Here is a 16244-nt window from a genome sequence, read left to right as displayed (position 1 = left end):
CTTTTCTCTTGAAGGGAAACTTTTCTCCATGAGTGACAACCCCTCCCTTGACAGTGTGGACTCTGAGTATGATATGGGGTCTGTTCAGAGGGACCTGCACTTTCTTGAGGACAACCCTTCCCTTAAGGACATCATGTTAGCCAATCAGGCCTCACCCCGCATGACGTCTCCCTTCGTGAGCCTGAGACCTGCCAACCCCACCATGCAGGCTCTGAGCTCCCAGAAACGAGAGGCCCACAACAGGTCTCCAGTGAGCTTCAGAGAGGGCCGCCGGGCGTCAGACACTTCCCTCACCCAAGGTGACTGCCTGCCTTCTCTGCTGGCTCCTACGGCTCTTGTGTTGTACGACTGGATGGGGTTTGTTGCCATGTTGGTTCCATACCTCTGGTCACTGAAAGGCCTTGTGTTTTATTTAAACTGTTTGGTCGTTGTTCTTTCTTTCAGGAATTGTAGCATTTCGACAGCATCTTCAGAATCTGGCTAGAACCAAAGGAATCCTAGAGTTGAACAAAGTGCAGTTGCTCTATGAGCACCTGGGCTCAGAGGCAGACCCTAACCTGGCACCGCCTGCTCCTCAGCTGCAGGACCTGGGCAGCAGTTGCCCTCAGGTGCGTGCTCTGGGCCCTGCCCACAGTGGCTAGGTGAGAATAAGGCATCCGTTCGTCCTGATGGTGTGTCATTTCATTTAGAGGATTTACTCCAGTCCTGGAGCAAACAGGGTTCTTTTGGAAAGACCACGGCCTGAAGGCCTTCCTTGTTGCTGCCATCTGCCCGACAGGTTGGGTTAGACCCTTCCATGCTGGCCCAGGTGATCGGTACCACGTGGAGGCTTGGACGCTGTCAAGCGATGCTCGGTTCCTAGGGCAGAATATTATAAGTGAATTATTTGTGCTAAAAATACAAAAAATATTGCTGTTTATTTAATACATTTTATTTGAGCCCATTTTCGGTACATCAGGGCTATTATAGCCTTTGATACCCACAGGAAGGGAATAACCTTCTGTTGACATCAGGGGCCTTCGCTCCAGTACTGACTAGGCAATCGTTTACTACAGGTAATGCATGTATACGCTTTCTGCAAAGGGATTAACCCTCAGCCTACTAGTTACTGTAAAAGCATTGAGGAGCATGTCTTAACAGAGCTGGAGTTCCCCTTGGACATGTGCCAGGGTGCTTAAACTGAGATTTGAAACTTTCTCCCACGTGGGAAATTGAAAGTGTTTCCACCCCTTGCTCCTCAGGAGGAAGCTCCTCCTCAGCAGAAGAGCGTGTCCGCGCTCCCGGGCAGCACGCGCCCTCAGCTCTCCCAGCGGCACAGCCTGGAAGCCCAGTACCTGCAGCACAGACTCCAGGTGGGATCCTCCCCCTCGTTGCTCCAGCTCACTTTGTTCATCCCGAATCTGCCTTTCTGCAAAGCAGGAACCTGTTTTGCTTGGTATTTTTTTTAGGGCAGCTGCTTAATTCCTTTATAGGCAGGTAGGTCTGACTCTGTACTTGTAGTTTCTAGAAACATGTTCAGACTTAGCCTTATGCTCTGTGTTGGCAGCAGAAAAGGTCTGTCCTCAGACCCCAGGAAAGGGTACTGCCACTGAGCAGGAGGAAGGGGAACCCTGGCTTCTTTGCCTCTTAGTGAATAATAAATAAAATGGAAATCTCAAGTCAGCAAAAAATGTACTCTACCAGCTCTCTGTTGGTGCCCAAAAATCTTTAAAAATGATACAACATAGATCCCATAAAGAATGAATCGTTTGTTCACTCAGCAGGCGCCGTGGCCTTTGCTATAGATCTAACTCCACTTTTCTCATTGTTTTTAGTCTCCATGAGCCTCCCGGTCCTAGAGGACTTTTAGAGATAGAAAAGTGAAGCAGGTTAGAGCTGAGACAGCCCAGGCCTGCTGACCCAATGCTGCTGGGCCACAGGTTCTCCCAGGGTCTCAACGAGCAAGTGTCAGTCCCTGCATCCTGCGCAGATTCTGGAGGACTCACTTGGCTTCGTCCTCCAGGCAGAAGTACAGTCTAATGACCGCGTCCTAGATGACACCATGTCACGCTTGTATTTTTCTGCTCTTCCAGAAGCCCAGCCTTTTGTCAAAAGCCCAGAACACCTGTCAGCTTTATTGTAAAGAACCACCACGGAGCCTTGAACAGCAGCTGCAAGAACACAGGTGAGAGATGGTGGTTGGCCAGAGAAATCACTTCCTTTGTGGCAGACAAGCTGGGTATGTTGTCCTTTCCCCTAGTATTTGCCTCTACCAGGAAAATAGGTTTCAGTACGCTAACGTGGATATTCCACTGTCCATGGACTATAGGCCTGTCAGGAAATAGCAGCCCTAAGCGTGCTTTGTTTTCTTTTTCTCCCAGTGTTTCCCCTTTGGGCTATGAATAGACCTAAGCTTTCAGGATCCGTGTGCTGCTGCAGTTTAAGTGGGTTATACTGGAGAGAAGGCCTCCATCCTCCCTTGTGTAATCCCGTGCCCCCAGGCCTCACTAGTAGCAACATCTTGGCCAAGGTAGAACTACCCTAATCCATCAACCTACAGACACCCACAGAGACCAAGGTGTCAACCCCGCTTCAAAACACTCCAGATGGGAAATCAGCCTCTTGTTTCACAGGGAGGAAAAAAGAGTCTTAGAGAAAAGGAATTCGTGTTCATTTGAGCACTGAGGGATCAGCCAGAATTGGGGGACAAAGAATAAGATTGGGTTTAAGAGACCAAACATGACTGGTTCCTACCCCCACTTTTTTTTTTTTTTTCTCCTGCCGTGGGAAAGAGAGAAGTGGGAGGACGGACACTAATGACTGATACTGGATTTACATTAAAATTGCCATCACTGAAGAAGATTTAAAATTCTTTCTTTTGGTATTGCCAACTTAGACTCCAACAGAAGCGGCTCTTCCTCCAGAAACAGTCTCAGCTGCAGGCATATTTTAATCAGATGCAGATAGCAGAGAGCTCCTACCCACAGCCCCGTCCCCACCAGGAGACGCCGCCGCCGTCCCAGCCGCCGCCGCCGCCCTTCAGCCTGACCCAGCCCCTGAGCCCCGTCCTGGAGCCTGCCTCGGAGCAAATGCAGTACAGCCCTTTCCTCAGCCAGTACCGGGAGATGGGGCTGCAGCCGCTGTCCGCCTCGCCAGGTCCCCGGGCTGCTCCCCCGCCACCGCCACCGCCACCGCAGCACTCAGGGGCCGCCCGGGCACCCTTACAGTTCTCCTATCAGACTTGCGAGCTGCCAGGCGCGGCCTCCCCCGAGCCAGACAGCCCCGGTCCCTGTCAGTACTCCCTGGATGGAGCCCAGCAGAGCGGCCTGGCGGCGCCGGGCTGTCCCAGGAGCTCAGGACTGCAGGAGGCCCCCTCCAGCTACGACCCTCTAGCGCTCTCGGAGTTCCCTGGACTCTTTGATTGTGAAATGCTGGAAGCCGTGGACCCACAGCACAGTGGCTACGTCCTGGTAAATTAACCTCAGCGCAGGAAGTGAGGCGGGTCAGGTGAAGAGAGTGTGTATTTCTATTTTTATTCCAGCCTTTTCCATTTAAAACGTATTTTCCCCCCCTCTCCCTGATGGGGAAAAAGTCAAGTCACCCAACTGGAATCAGAGGGCCTGGCCGGGTGGTTGTTGCTTCCTCATGGCTCCGTCCCACCACGGTTTTCTGTGGCAAGTGCTGGAACATAGCTGTAGGCTGCAGCTCATGCCCTTAGGTCAAGTGGAGCAAGCTCTCATCAGAGCCACCAACAAAAGTTTTATAAGAAGAAGACATCCCAGACCTAGGTTTTACACAGAACTATATCAGTTCATTATCGAGGGAAACCTTGGTGAAAGCAGGAAGAAATGTGTGCCGTTATGTATAGGCAAAAAAAAAAAAAAAACCAAGGCAATACATTTTTCACTGAAACCAAGCAACAGCATGTTCCTTAAAGGCAAATCAAGAATACATAATGAAATTTGATGCACAGGAAATAAAAGAAAGTTGTACTTCGTCAGTGAATCGTAAGTTCTAAGCTGCTGATGCAAGTTGTCCCCAAGATCACTGCCAAGCGGTAAGAGCGTGAGCTTTGTTTCAGGGTCCACTGAGTAACAGTGGGTACTGACCCCTGAGACTGGCAGTCACCTCCATCTGAGAATAGGTGACACACCTCTTCAGAAGGTGCCCTGGGTCACAGAGTGTCAGTGCCACAGAGCTCCAAAGATGTCGCCTGTGGAACCAAGAGACGCACCGCAGTGGAGACCAGGGGCAGGAAACTCAAGAAACCGTCAAGAGCAGCAGCCCTGCTGGGGCCGGGGAAGACGGGCTCTTCCTGCACAGTCTTCTGTGGAGACTTCTGATTTGGGGCAGTTGGTCTTTAGAGGACCTAGCGTCTCTTTTAAAATGTAATAACTACTTTGACTTTACACTAGATGTTGCTAGTCGTTTATTGAGCTTTGTATATTTGGACAGTTTCATATAGGGCTTAGAAATTTTAAGGATGAGACAAATGAACTTTTATCTCCCATGTGAAGTGGTAGTGCTGTGCCTTTTCCCCCCAGATCATGCTTTAATGATTTCTTTTCTGTAGAAACCAACAGTTTTCCATTTATGTCGATGCTAAATCCAAAGTCACTTCAGAGTTTGTTTTCCACCATGTGGGAATCGCATCCTTAATTTCCTTAGAGTTTTGACTTGCAATGAAATGTTCAAGTATTACAGCAATATTCAAAAGACCACAGAGGTGTTAACCATTTAAGCAGATCATCTGCCAAACACAGTGTATATTATTAACCCTTAACGATCCAACCATCAGAATAAGTTAAAAAGATGCTACGGCTAGTTGACTGCATACTTAGAAGTAAGGAGTAATCTGTCATCTGGACAGTAACATCCAAGTGTTACAACTTCAGTGTTATTTACAAAGACTATCGTTTCTGTCCTTTAGAATGGCTTGTCCTATCAGCAGATGAATGCGTTAAGCACAAAGCATCTTCCTTAAAGCACAAAGAAGAGAGATACTACACTGATGCTGCATCTAGAAAACACCTTTAAGTTGCCTTTCCTCTTTGTCGTACGTGTCCGGGCAGGTGGGGAGAAACATGGAAGGTCTAGGGGTTCTGTCCTGGCTCCTCTTGGTGTCAGGACGCTCCGCAGAGGCCCTCTGCTTGGGGTCGGCCTCTGGGTGTGAGCAAGGAAGGGTGGTGTGGAGGACTCATTTTTGTGATTTGACGACACGCAGTGAAAACCCAGGAAGAAAGAATTAGGTTCCTTCTACGGGTTGTTTATTCCTCCTCATGCTGAAGATGGATGATTTCATGAAATAGACAACATCATTTCATTTAAGAGATCCTTTCATTAAGATCTCTAACCTGTTTTAAGTCTTTGCAAAATAAGGCAGTTATAAAACAGGGCTTGATTTGTTTAGACAGAAGCATGTTTTTCCCAAAATGTTCTACAGAAGCGCTATAATATTTATGAAATTAAAATGCCTTCCAGATTGAAAACGGGGGCCGCTCAGGTCAGAGTCCCCGGAATGGCAGAGTCCCACATGGGCATCGATGCCTGCCCCCCACAGGGCCATGAGCCACTGAGCCCAGGAAAGCCGGGAGCTACGGCAGGACGGCTGGGCCGACAGATGAGGCGGGAGAGGCCCCGGGAGGGTCGAGGCCCCAGAGGTAGACACTGGGGAGCACCCAGCCGTGGCGGGTCTGTTCAGGCCCACGACAGCGGGGTGAATAGCGTGACCCATCCTGCTGGACTATGTTGTAAGCTCCTGTTTGCTTTTCTCATTTATTTCAAGCGGAAATCAATAAATTCCATAACAATCTGTATTTGCTGAAACGTAAGCTGGCGAGAGAGGAGACTGGTGCCGTCCGTCAGTCAGGTGTTTTCCCAGCCCCGTCTGACCATCGCCGTTGCTCCGTCCCCCGACTAGTGAGCGGCCGATGTGAGCCTCCAGGCAGTTTTCTCCTCACAGATACTAAAGTAACACTACGAAGGCTTAGTACTAGAGGTACTTTGAAATAATGACCCTCTTTCCAGTCTGTTCCACATTAGCAGTGTGTACACTACTGTATAATAACCATTAGCTTTAATACCTTGTAAACCGGGCTCCTCTGAAGAGACTTTGGTGAGATGAACGTGAGGTAAAAATTTCATTCAGCAAAAAAGTGCAATATGTGTGGTACTCTATTTTTTGTTTTTTTGTTTTTTTGTTTTTTTGTTTTTAATCCAGGGGTATTAATCTCTGCTTTGGGGAAAATGCACTAGCTCTGCAATTTCCAGTTGGGCGAGTGTGTCTCTAGTATTTACATGCAGCTAATATTGCTGGTCCCTGTAAGGCAAACAGCACGTTAGCGCAGCAGAGAGGGTGGATGTTCCACTTGAAACTGGTGAGCTGCGCTGACTGTCCCCTGCCGCCCCGGCCCCGCCCAGGCCCGCCCCGCCCTCTTGCTGCCCTGGGAACACAGAGGAGGACCCTCCAGCCTCCACGTAAGGGGAAGCATCTGGGGCCCACCAAGGAGGACTAGGAGGTGGCACTAAAGGACTCCTGCCTTTCTGCATCCAACTTTGTCTCCAAGGAAGGAGAAAGAGTCCCTTTCTTCCTGAGAGTGTTGAAGCGGTGTCCCGAGTCAGTCAGGCGGGACTGCAGGAGCCCACGCTCGGGACCAAAGGCAGCCCTCACCTCAGAGTCGTGGGGGGCCCGTGCCCTTATGGGGAGGGAGGGGACCGCCTCGTGTGAGCGTCGCCCCCAGCCGACGAAAGGCCTCTGCAGAAGGGACTCGTGGTGGCACCGGCCTCTTCCTCTCTGCCTGAAAGGGGGGTTCTCAGAGAAGTGAGTTCTACCTAATTGTTAGAGTTGGGAAGAAGGGTGTGTTCACAGCCCGAATGACTGGCTGGCCAACCAGAAACTAAAGAAAGGTGAGAAGCAGCAGCCTCCCCTCTGGCTGGGCAGGGGTCCAGGTGCACGGTGGTCAGAGCAGCCCCTGCTCAGGTGCGGGCGGTTCACACACGTGGACCTGAGGAAATGAATGGTTTCCTTTGCAGGGTCCTGCCAGCTGCGGTCAGGCCCCAGGTAAATACTGGCTGCTGTGTTGGGGTCAGAATTTCTAGCCCTGGATTACATTTAAAAGCCTGTATCAGCAGTTACACTTAAGCTCCCTGTTGGCTTAAGGAAAATCTCACTCTAGGTAATTTTTCACATTCGTCCTCCTTTGAGACAATTCGTAGGGTCATTGGACGACACTGGTCCCAGTGAACAGCTGCAGAACCCCTGTGCCGGGGCTCACCTTGGCTGCATGTGTACCCCTAAACTGGACTGCCTCAACCGCCTTCTCGGAAGCCACCGAGCTGCTCAGTCTCTTTGTGCCTAGACATCAAAGGTAAAAACTGGAGAACAGGTAGTAAGTTGGAGTCATTGTATAGGCAGAGATCTTTGATCGTTTTGTTGCTTCTGGAAATCTTTCCAGAACTTATCTTCAGAGTGATGTGTGGAAGACAAGAGCAGTATCGTCTGCCTCTCTTTCTAAGCTGGACAAAACAAATGGTAACAAATGTATGTATCCCTTCTGACAGGTTCGCTGGTTTGGTCCTCCCTGGCGTGTGGTCCCAGGGAAGAGACTAATTACAGAGCTCTTTGTGTCTGTCAGCCTGCAGCCCCTGGAAGGCACGAGGTGACCTCAGGCTGGCCTTCCACAGCCCCTCTTGGACCCCGAGTCCCTGGTCTCACAGTGCCCCTCACATCTTTGTTTCACCATTTTTCCCCGTGAAGGTAGCCTGGCTGCTTCCAGAAGACTCGCAGCCGCCCTAGTTACACCACACCACCATCTTGTCCACATCTGGGCAGATTTCAACACATTTGGCAGAATGGGGCACCTACTGTTGTAGACATTGAGAAATACGCAGCAGCACAGCCCACAGCCAGTGACAGGTTTGATGGTTCCTGCCCAAGCGCTCAGCTTGTCTGTCCAAAAGGAGCAGTAGCTTCTCTCTGTACATTAATTTACCAAGCACTTTCGCGAGCCATCTTTTCTAATGCTCACAGCAATACTATGAAGTTAGTTGAGCAGATAGTCCGCATTTTCTACGGCTGAGGAAACCAAAGCTCTGGGAAGGCTATGTGACTTGTCCAAGCCACAGGGCTCGTGAGTGGGGGAGGCGGGACGGGCTTTTGGGTGCTCTGGCTTCTCCACGCTCTTCCCTCCTCGGTAGCAGCTGACTCTTCTTATGAGCAAACAGCTGCATAAACAAAGCCCCCACCTTGGTTAAGCACTGGGTGAATGTGACATTGTCCCCGAAACCTTACTCCCACTTGACAGCCGCCTGGCTTTGGGGGAAGTGTTGCCCTCCAGGTAACAACTGTAGTTGTCCAGGTGGCCCTGCATGAACAAGGCCAAGGGAGACACAGATCACGCAGATAGATCTTTCCAGTGTCCAGTTAACTACAGAAGTTCAGGTTCACATCACAGATGTCTCATTTCTCCACCTTACACAATATAGTAACTTCCTGCAGAAGTATGTGACGGGACACACCCTTTCTTGATTGCCAAGGAGCCAAACCGCACTGCTTTGGCCCACCATCGCCGACCAACAGACTCAACCCCAAGAAAGGGTGCCACTCAGAAAAGAATCAGGAACTCAGCCCAGTCCTGAGGAGGGGGATAAAGTATCTTTACAGTTAAGGCCCATCAAGTAGAAGTGCTGATCAAGTACTTTTAGGGTTAAAAAAATAACATACTTTGAATACTTTTGTCTTCAGAGGCAAAGTGGGTGGGTTAGGGGAGGAGCTTTAAAAATAGAAGTACAAAATAACATCCTGGAAAAATATGACCCCAGATTGGAATAATGTTATATTAGCAAATACAGATAGCAGGGACTTGCCACTGGCTGTGTGATGCCTATCATCTGTTCAAGATTTGCTCAATCAAGGAAATGCACGGGGTGATACTGTCCCACTACTGATGGCGAAAGAAATCTGCCTCCACCAAAATCTCTGAAGGAAAAAGAACCAGAGAGAAAAGGAGGTTTGCTTCTCTTTGGGGATTGCAATTTAGGAAGTAAAATTGATACAGAGATATTTGCACTTTGTAGAAAGGGCAAGATTATTTGCTTATTTCTGAAGGGAGGAGGGTGGTCTTTGCTGGATGTTTGGTTTGTGAAAGAGTTACTTTTGATTAAATTAATCTAATTGTAGTTATTTTTTTCTGTGTGCTTTTTTTTTTTTAATTACTAAGAAAATGGTGAGTTCAGTAGCTTTGGTATTTTGAGTGCAAATCATAATAGCTCCAATGTGAAAAAAAATCAAAATGTAACCTGTCACTCAATGTTAGAAAATTGCTTAAAATGCAGTTTAATAAATGATCTTTGTATCAAACGTAATTTAAATGGGGTACTTTTCTGCAAGGAAAATGTACTGTTTTTACGTTTCCAACCCTCTTGAATTAAAATAAAAACAACTTGTTTTCTAAGAGCCTGGGTGATATGAATGTCAGGTGGATGAGATAGGGCCTTTCCCTCATCAGGCCTGGGGTGGAATTTTGAAAAGTATGGAAGGTGGCTGTGTTCCCTGAGCTCTGGTGCTCATTTCAGGCTGCAGAAAAGGACAGTGGATAATATGTTCTCATTGACGTCAGCAGGGTAAATAATACCTTGCTCTGAAATCGCCGGAGTACACGGTAGCCGCTGAGAATGCTGACGGAAGCACGGCCAACCGCACTCTGCACACGGACAAGGCCCGGGCTGCCTGGGGCTCCTGGACTTTCGGAGCCGGAGCCGGGCAGGGGCCTCTGAAGCAGCAGGAGAGGGGGCAGGCGCCTCGGGCTCACCTATGACAAGCTGCAGGGCAAAGGGAGGCAATGGGGGCCCAGCCAGACACTGGCGCTTACGACGGCACGTCTTCCGTGGAAAAGGTTTCAGCGCCGCGCGTGCGCACACACGTGTGCACACATGCACACACTGCGGTCCCCCTCTGAGAGACAGGAGCCAGCTTGGGGCCCTCGGGTGCTGGAGAATCCGTTCGCTGAGGCATTTGGGGCACTCTCATACATTCGAGACTTGTTTTAGTGCCAGACCCTGAGTGAAAGGGCACTATTAAGTCCTACTTTCTGGGGACTTCCCTGGCGGTCCAGTGCTTAAGACTCCACGCCTCCACTGCAGGGGGCACAGGTTCCATCCTTGGTCCCGGAACTAAGATCCCGCAGGCCGAGTGGTGCGGCCAAAAAAAAAAAAAAAAAAAAAAATCCTACTTTCTGGCAGCAAGTTTAGGCTCTGGTTTCACTCAGACCATTCCAGTTGAGCCTGTGCTATAGAACCGAGACAGCGTCCAAACTGAGGGATCACCCACTGGCCCTGGTGGGAGTGGAAGGCCTGGGGGAGACGGCCAAGGGCAGGAAGAGAGCAGAGCCCTCCCCGCCGACTTGCCCGCTGCCTCCACGCGGCTTGCCTCAGGCGCTCAGTCCTGCCCCGAATGGCTGTCGTCTGTGTTCGCAACCGAGACTTCAGTAACACTGCGTTTCAATTGCTTTTTCCTTTTTTTAAAGGAAAACACTTTCAGTAACGATGTTTTACAAACTTTCCCCTTTCCCACCAAGTTTCTCCATCCTTTTGATTTTGTGCTGCCCAAAACAACCCCCCGTGTCCAGGGTACAGGCAAAAATAACAGACCTGCCTGCAGAGACTGGCCAGAGCTTTAGCAGCCAGTCAAGCCCTTGACCTTCACGTTGTACAGAACATCTTGCGGTCTGTGGCCTTTGTGAGCCAAAGGCTCAGTGCAGGGGGCAAGGGCGACCCGAGCTCCAGATCCAGGGCCTCTGCCCAGCTGGGCTGGGGTCTAGAGCTTGTCAGCTGTGCCCACACCTCCAAGGTGATGCCGCGTCTGCAGTCACCGGAGCCCACCTCCATCGCCGCCAGTCAGGGCCCCACCCAAGGTTCTGCTGTTGGCCGTCTGCTCCTTTCCACCCCACTAGTTCTTAAGTTGAGGTTTCACAGACCCCTTGGACATGCTGATGAAAGCTTTGGCTCCTCTTCCTAGGAAACATATGTACACAGACATACAACTTTAGACAGATAATTTCGGGGGAGGAGTTGGTTCCTGGACCCCCTAAGGCCCATCACGGGGTTAGAGGGGCTTCTAACCCCTGACTCAGAGCATTAGCAACTCAGTCTGCAAACCCTCGCGCTCTTCAGAGTTACCGTCCTGGTAGGGCCCTCCCTGCTGAGCGTTCCCATCCCTCCCTGGGTGGACCCAGGTGGGGAGAGAGCCCCCTGCTCTGCCTTGCAGCCCCAGGGCACTGTGGGAGGAAGTTCTGGGCTTTGTGCACTAAATCCTGGGTGCCCCATAGCTACAAAATAAATGTCACCTGCACAGGGTACAGCTGCTCTGCCCTCATTTTGGCCCCAGTGATGTCACTTCAAATAAATGATAAGGCAGCGCACCTGAAACTAACACAACATTGTAAACCAACTCCACTCCAATAAAAATTTTTAAAGTTTTAAAGAAATGACAAGGCGGAGGCGCTCTGGAGGGATGGGATATCGCCCCTGGCTCAAACTTTACAGTGTCCCCTTGGGAGACAGAGGTGGGTCTTGGCTGAAGTGAAGGGGTTGGACCCTCCCCTCAGACACTAGCCATCACCGGCAAATCACTGAGGCCAAACCCAAAAGCCAGGTCAGGCAGAGTGCGGAGCTTGCTCTGTGCCTCCAGCCGTTCGACCAAGGAGCCTTCCTGCTATAGATGTCCCAATCCGCTGGCGCAGCTGAATTCCTCTGGACCCATAGTTGCAAATACTTTGATAGGGAGCATTGATAGCTGCCTTTGTATAAATTTCTAAGGGACTTTCCGAAGCGCATTGACTCAGAGCTGGTCTGAAGCCCAGGTGAAGCAGGTGCAGGGCTGAGCCACAAGGTGAGGAACCCGGATGCGGGGAGAGAGGACACGGCCCATGGGAAGTGGACTCCCCCTGCAGCTGAGCCCCCAAGAGCTGGCTGGGCAGAGAGCTCAGAAAATCTGGGCCCAGAAGAAAGAGGTATCGGGGATCTGGCCTCTCGGAGGGAGAAGCCGCCGCTCTCCCTGTCAGGCAGGCTTTGAGAGCTTCTGACTCCGTCTCTCTCTTCACTCCCTGAATGGGGCCTGAGATACCAAAAGGGGGCCTGACTGGGAACCCTGACCCTCAGGAGTGAGTGCATCACCACCACGCCAGGGCCACCCGCAGAGTTGGGGGATGGAACACAACTGAACTGAGGGAAAGCCCCCAAGGCCTTTCCTAGGAGCGCGCCACGCTGCAGGACCCCGAGTTCACAGCCGAAACGACTCCAGTCTGGGGCCCCCTAGCACTGCCCTCTGGTCACTAGGGAAGCCCAAATGTTTAGCAGGGTCCCTGTGCCAGCCAAGAGAGGGCCAAAGGGCAGCCAGGCAGTTGGAGCAGGCCCCGGGGAAGAAAGGGCTGGGCAAGGACGGCCTGGCCAGGAGCAAGTTTGGGAGAACAGAGCCTAGCTTCGCCAGCCCACCCCCTGGAGCACCACTCTGGCTAGAAAGGCCCTCCAGGTAGGGTGGAGGCTACCCAGTCTCTGCCAGGGACAGCCCGGGAGGCAGCAGAGAACCTCTGGCTGAGTCCTCGGCCCCTGGCACCACTCCCAGCCCTGCCGCTAACCTGGGCAAATCATTGCAAAGGCCCGTTATCCCAGTGGTAACTTGGGAACATAGACTAGCTGAGTTAACCACAGCTCTACTGCAAGGTTCGGACGCAGCCTGGCCTAGCACGGCCTCCAACAAGAAAGCACTCAGAAGACCCCCAGCTCCCGTTAATGGCTTGTCACAGTATCGCACCTCTCCCTGTCTTGTTCTCATTTAACTCTTGAGCACCCCAACACTGGACACAGAAAACGGTTGCTTGGTGCCTACAAAAATCCCGTCACAGACTTAAGGGTGGATGCCCTATTCTGAGCACCTGTTCCAGGTTAAGAACCAGGAACTTTGCCCAGGTTCTCTTAGTTTTCAGTGATGAGTTCTGGGCAGCACCAGCCATGGGTACCACAGAAGAAGGAACATCCATGAGAATCCATGTCCCACCTCGGAGGCGTTTTTCATCCATCTCCCAACTTTTAAGGCCAAGCTCCTGGAGAGAGAAGGGCCGGAGGGCCTGGGTATCTTTCTCTGCAGAGACAGCTGCTTGGCCCCCAGCCCCCAGAGAGGAGAAGGTGCCAAGAGAAGGCAGAGCCTGAGGACACTGCTCCACCGGCCCTGGGAGCAGTCCGCTGCCGACCTCCCTGGCACTGATCTCTGTGATCAGTCCTCAGCTGGATTGGACCCAGGCCTCCCGTAGTCTTTCTGGGCTTAAGAGAACTAATCCTGCAACCCTGAGGTTGGCCCTTCCTTTAGGCACCCACAGCCAAGCTCCTTCGAACTGCCCTGGAGACCCTCAGGCAGCCCTAGGCTCCCCTAACCTGCCCTCAGGAGAGGAAGGACAGGACAGCAGCCCCTCCGCCCCCCGGGAAGCTGGCTCCGAAGGGAGCCGAGACTCCTGTGCTGCTGGACAGTCCCCACCTCGGGCTAGCAGGACTGCTGGTTCACCAGTCGGTGCTGCTTTAGAACACAGAGGAGAGCCAGGTGCCAGAAGTCAGAGGCCAGAGATGCTAGGGGCCCAAATGACTGAGTTTGGGGAAAATAAGGAAAACTGGAAAAACCAGAAGTAGAAACAAGGGTACAAGGAGCAAGGAGTGCAGAAGGTGCACTCTCAGTGCAGCCTGGGGGCACGGGGGCCGGGCTCCGGCCAGCGTCTGCGCGGGACAGGCTGTCAGGACAGAGAGGAGAGGCAGAGGAGGGCAGATGTGGCCCATCGGTGCCTGCGAGCGTTATTTATGACGCTGCCCTCGATGGGGCTCGGCGTGGAGCCTGACTGTCCCTCGCAGCTGCTCCGTCCTGCAATAACAAGACTGACATCACTGTTGTCAGGGAAGTGGTGTTTTGATTAAAATCATGTGACAGCTACTTCGGGATTCAATAAACAAATCCTCTGTTAACCCTCGCCTGACAGAGGCCCGTCAGCAGCTCTGTCGTCAGAGAGCAGCCCTGGGACTGTCCCCGAGGGCAGCCCCGCCCGGCTCGGAGGGAAGCCCACCGTCCGCCGCCAGGAAGGAGCTGCCGAGCTGACCCAGGGTGGGCAGGGAGCGCGAGACCGCCGCACCGCTCCCTGCACGAGGCGGGGGCCACGGGCGACATCCAGAGCACAGACGGCTCCGCGGACACCAAGGGCCAGTCTGGGAGGAACCAAGTAGACACCCTTCGCCAAAGGAACTGGCTCTCACCCCTTGGGGTCATTCCCTCTTGGACCAAGGGGCAGGCCAGAGCCCTGGGATATCGAATGGCTCCCGCGGGGCCCAGAGGTCAGTGGACATTGGAGGCAGTTCCCAGGGCTCTGGGGACCCTCTGACCCCGTCGGGGCAGATGGGCGCATTTGCTATGGGCCACGGACAGTGCGTGAGTGAGGGGTTAAGAACCATTTCTGGTTTGCAGTTGGATGACTTCCTGGATCACTCACTTGGCTGCTGGCCCCTGACACGCAGGGCTCTGCCTGGCAACAGTCAACTCCCTTTCATCTCACCCTCGAGTCCTTTTCCTTAAGTGAAACAGACGCGGGGAAGGCTCCCTGAGTCACGGGGCAGGGGATTTTCCTGGGTTAAGTGAGCTGAAGCCTCAGAGGCCTAGCAGCGCCTTGCCTCCGTTGCCAGAAAAGACGCCCAAGTAGACACGACAGGGTTGGGGGGAGTTTCTCGACCAGCTGAGAAACAGAGCTGGCCAGCACCTACCCCGCTGCTGCGAGGATTCAGTGAGATTTTGCCAGGTGCCTGACAAGATGCCTTCACAGTTACCAAGGCTCGAGGCTCGAGGAACAGCAGCTAATACTGTTTCCCCAGTTTGTGGCCATCGGGGCCGCCTACAGACCTGGCAAGTCTGCCACGGAGGGGTCGCCTCAACCATTCCACTTGCAGATCAAAGGCAAACCGTGCACTTAATGGCATGGCCAGTTGACCCTGAGTGTAGGAAAACATAACTCCTTTCTTCCCAAGGAAGTCTGTGGCTTAGGTCTAAAAAGTTGTGACTATTATGCCTACTCTTTCGGCCACGGTCTCTTCTCTGAGGCCAAGTTCAGTGAAACAGAGGTACGGACGAAAGGGCCCAGGGCTGCTGCAGCTGTAAGCAGCGCTGTCACCTGGGCACTTCCTCCCGCGGGGGCAGCCACTGCAGGAACAGCCGGAGCTGCCGGCTCTGGGAGAACATTCTGAGATGAAAGACCGCAGTTCAGGGCCCGGACAAGAGCACACGGTTCGCGTGGCCCCAGTTCACAGAAAATGAAGGAAAAGCCATAAAGATTTATAAGACAAACTTTTTTTTTAACATCTTTATTGGAGTATAATTGCTTTACAATGGTGTGTTAGTTTCTGCTGTATAACAAAGTGAATCAGTCATACATATACATATGTTCCCATATCCCCTCCCTCTGGCGTCTCCCTCCCTCCCACCCTCCCTATCCCACCCCTCCAGGTGGTCACAAAGCACCGAGCTGATCTCCCTGTGCTATGCGGCTGCTTCCCACTAGCTATCTACCTTACGTTCGGTAGCGTATATATGTCCATGCCTCTCTCTCGCTTTGTCACAGCTTACCCTTCCCCCTCCCCGTGTCCTCAAGTCCATTCTCTAGTAGGTCTGTGTCTTTATTCCCATCGTTAGAAGCTTCACCAAGCAAACCCACTGGAGTGGGTGCGAAAATACCATTATCTTCCAAATAAACTAACTGCAGCCTGACATCAGCACACGGCAGCCAGACCCTCTGTGCGGCTCTTCTGAACGTATCTGTAGGTCATAAATCACCCTCCTAACAAACAGCCCCAGGGCAGTGGCTGGCACCAACTTTGCTGAACTTGAACGTTGGCATACCTCCTCCAGAGGGGCGTCAAGTGAGTCCTGTAAAACGTTCGGACTCTTACCCAGTAAAATCGACAGAAGTGGTTTTTTCCTTGAATGGAAGTGACCACCTGAGAGGAACTGTAGCAAATGAGAACGGTCTATTCTGTGAGGTGAGTGGGAACAGCAGCTCTTCAGCCAACCACCTCTGTCCTCTGCATGCGGGCAGAGCCACACGAGTGACAGCGCTGGCAAGCCCACCCCACCCCTCAGAAAGCATTCCCAGAAGGAAGGACAAGAAGCAAGGGCAACAGGCTTTAAAAATACACTCCCGTGGCCCTCAAAACGTGACCGTCCCCTCAGGCAGCGAGGTAAAGATCTG

The 16244-nt window shown here is 52.1% G+C and overlaps 1 protein-coding gene across 3 annotated transcripts in view; it reads left to right on the top strand.

The window, feature by feature from the left end:
* The window catches only part of SIK2 (salt inducible kinase 2), a 130134-nt gene extending 123940 nt beyond the window's left edge, over positions 1–6194 (top strand). For 2 of the 3 annotated variants that reach the window (XM_081239223.1, XM_081239222.1), the window contains exons 11-15: positions 15–299; positions 445–608; positions 1242–1352; positions 2073–2164; positions 2876–6194. In XM_081239223.1, the coding sequence (XP_081095349.1) occupies positions 15–299; positions 445–608; positions 1242–1352; positions 2073–2164; positions 2876–3458 (1235 nt within the window). In that variant the 3' untranslated portion in view covers positions 3459–6194. The remainder of the gene's footprint in view (positions 1–14; positions 300–444; positions 609–1241; positions 1353–2072; positions 2165–2875) is intronic. The other variant, XM_081239224.1, reaches the window with a different exon arrangement.
* Positions 6195–16244: the final 10050 nt, after the last annotated feature.

Source organism: Mesoplodon bidens (genome assembly GCF_964165515.1).
Source record: "Mesoplodon bidens genome assembly, chromosome: 7".
In the NCBI taxonomy this organism is placed as follows: Eukaryota; Metazoa; Chordata; class Mammalia; order Artiodactyla; family Ziphiidae; genus Mesoplodon; species Mesoplodon bidens.
Note: the sequence above shows the minus strand (reverse complement) of the source record. Positions and strands in the feature narration are given on the sequence as shown.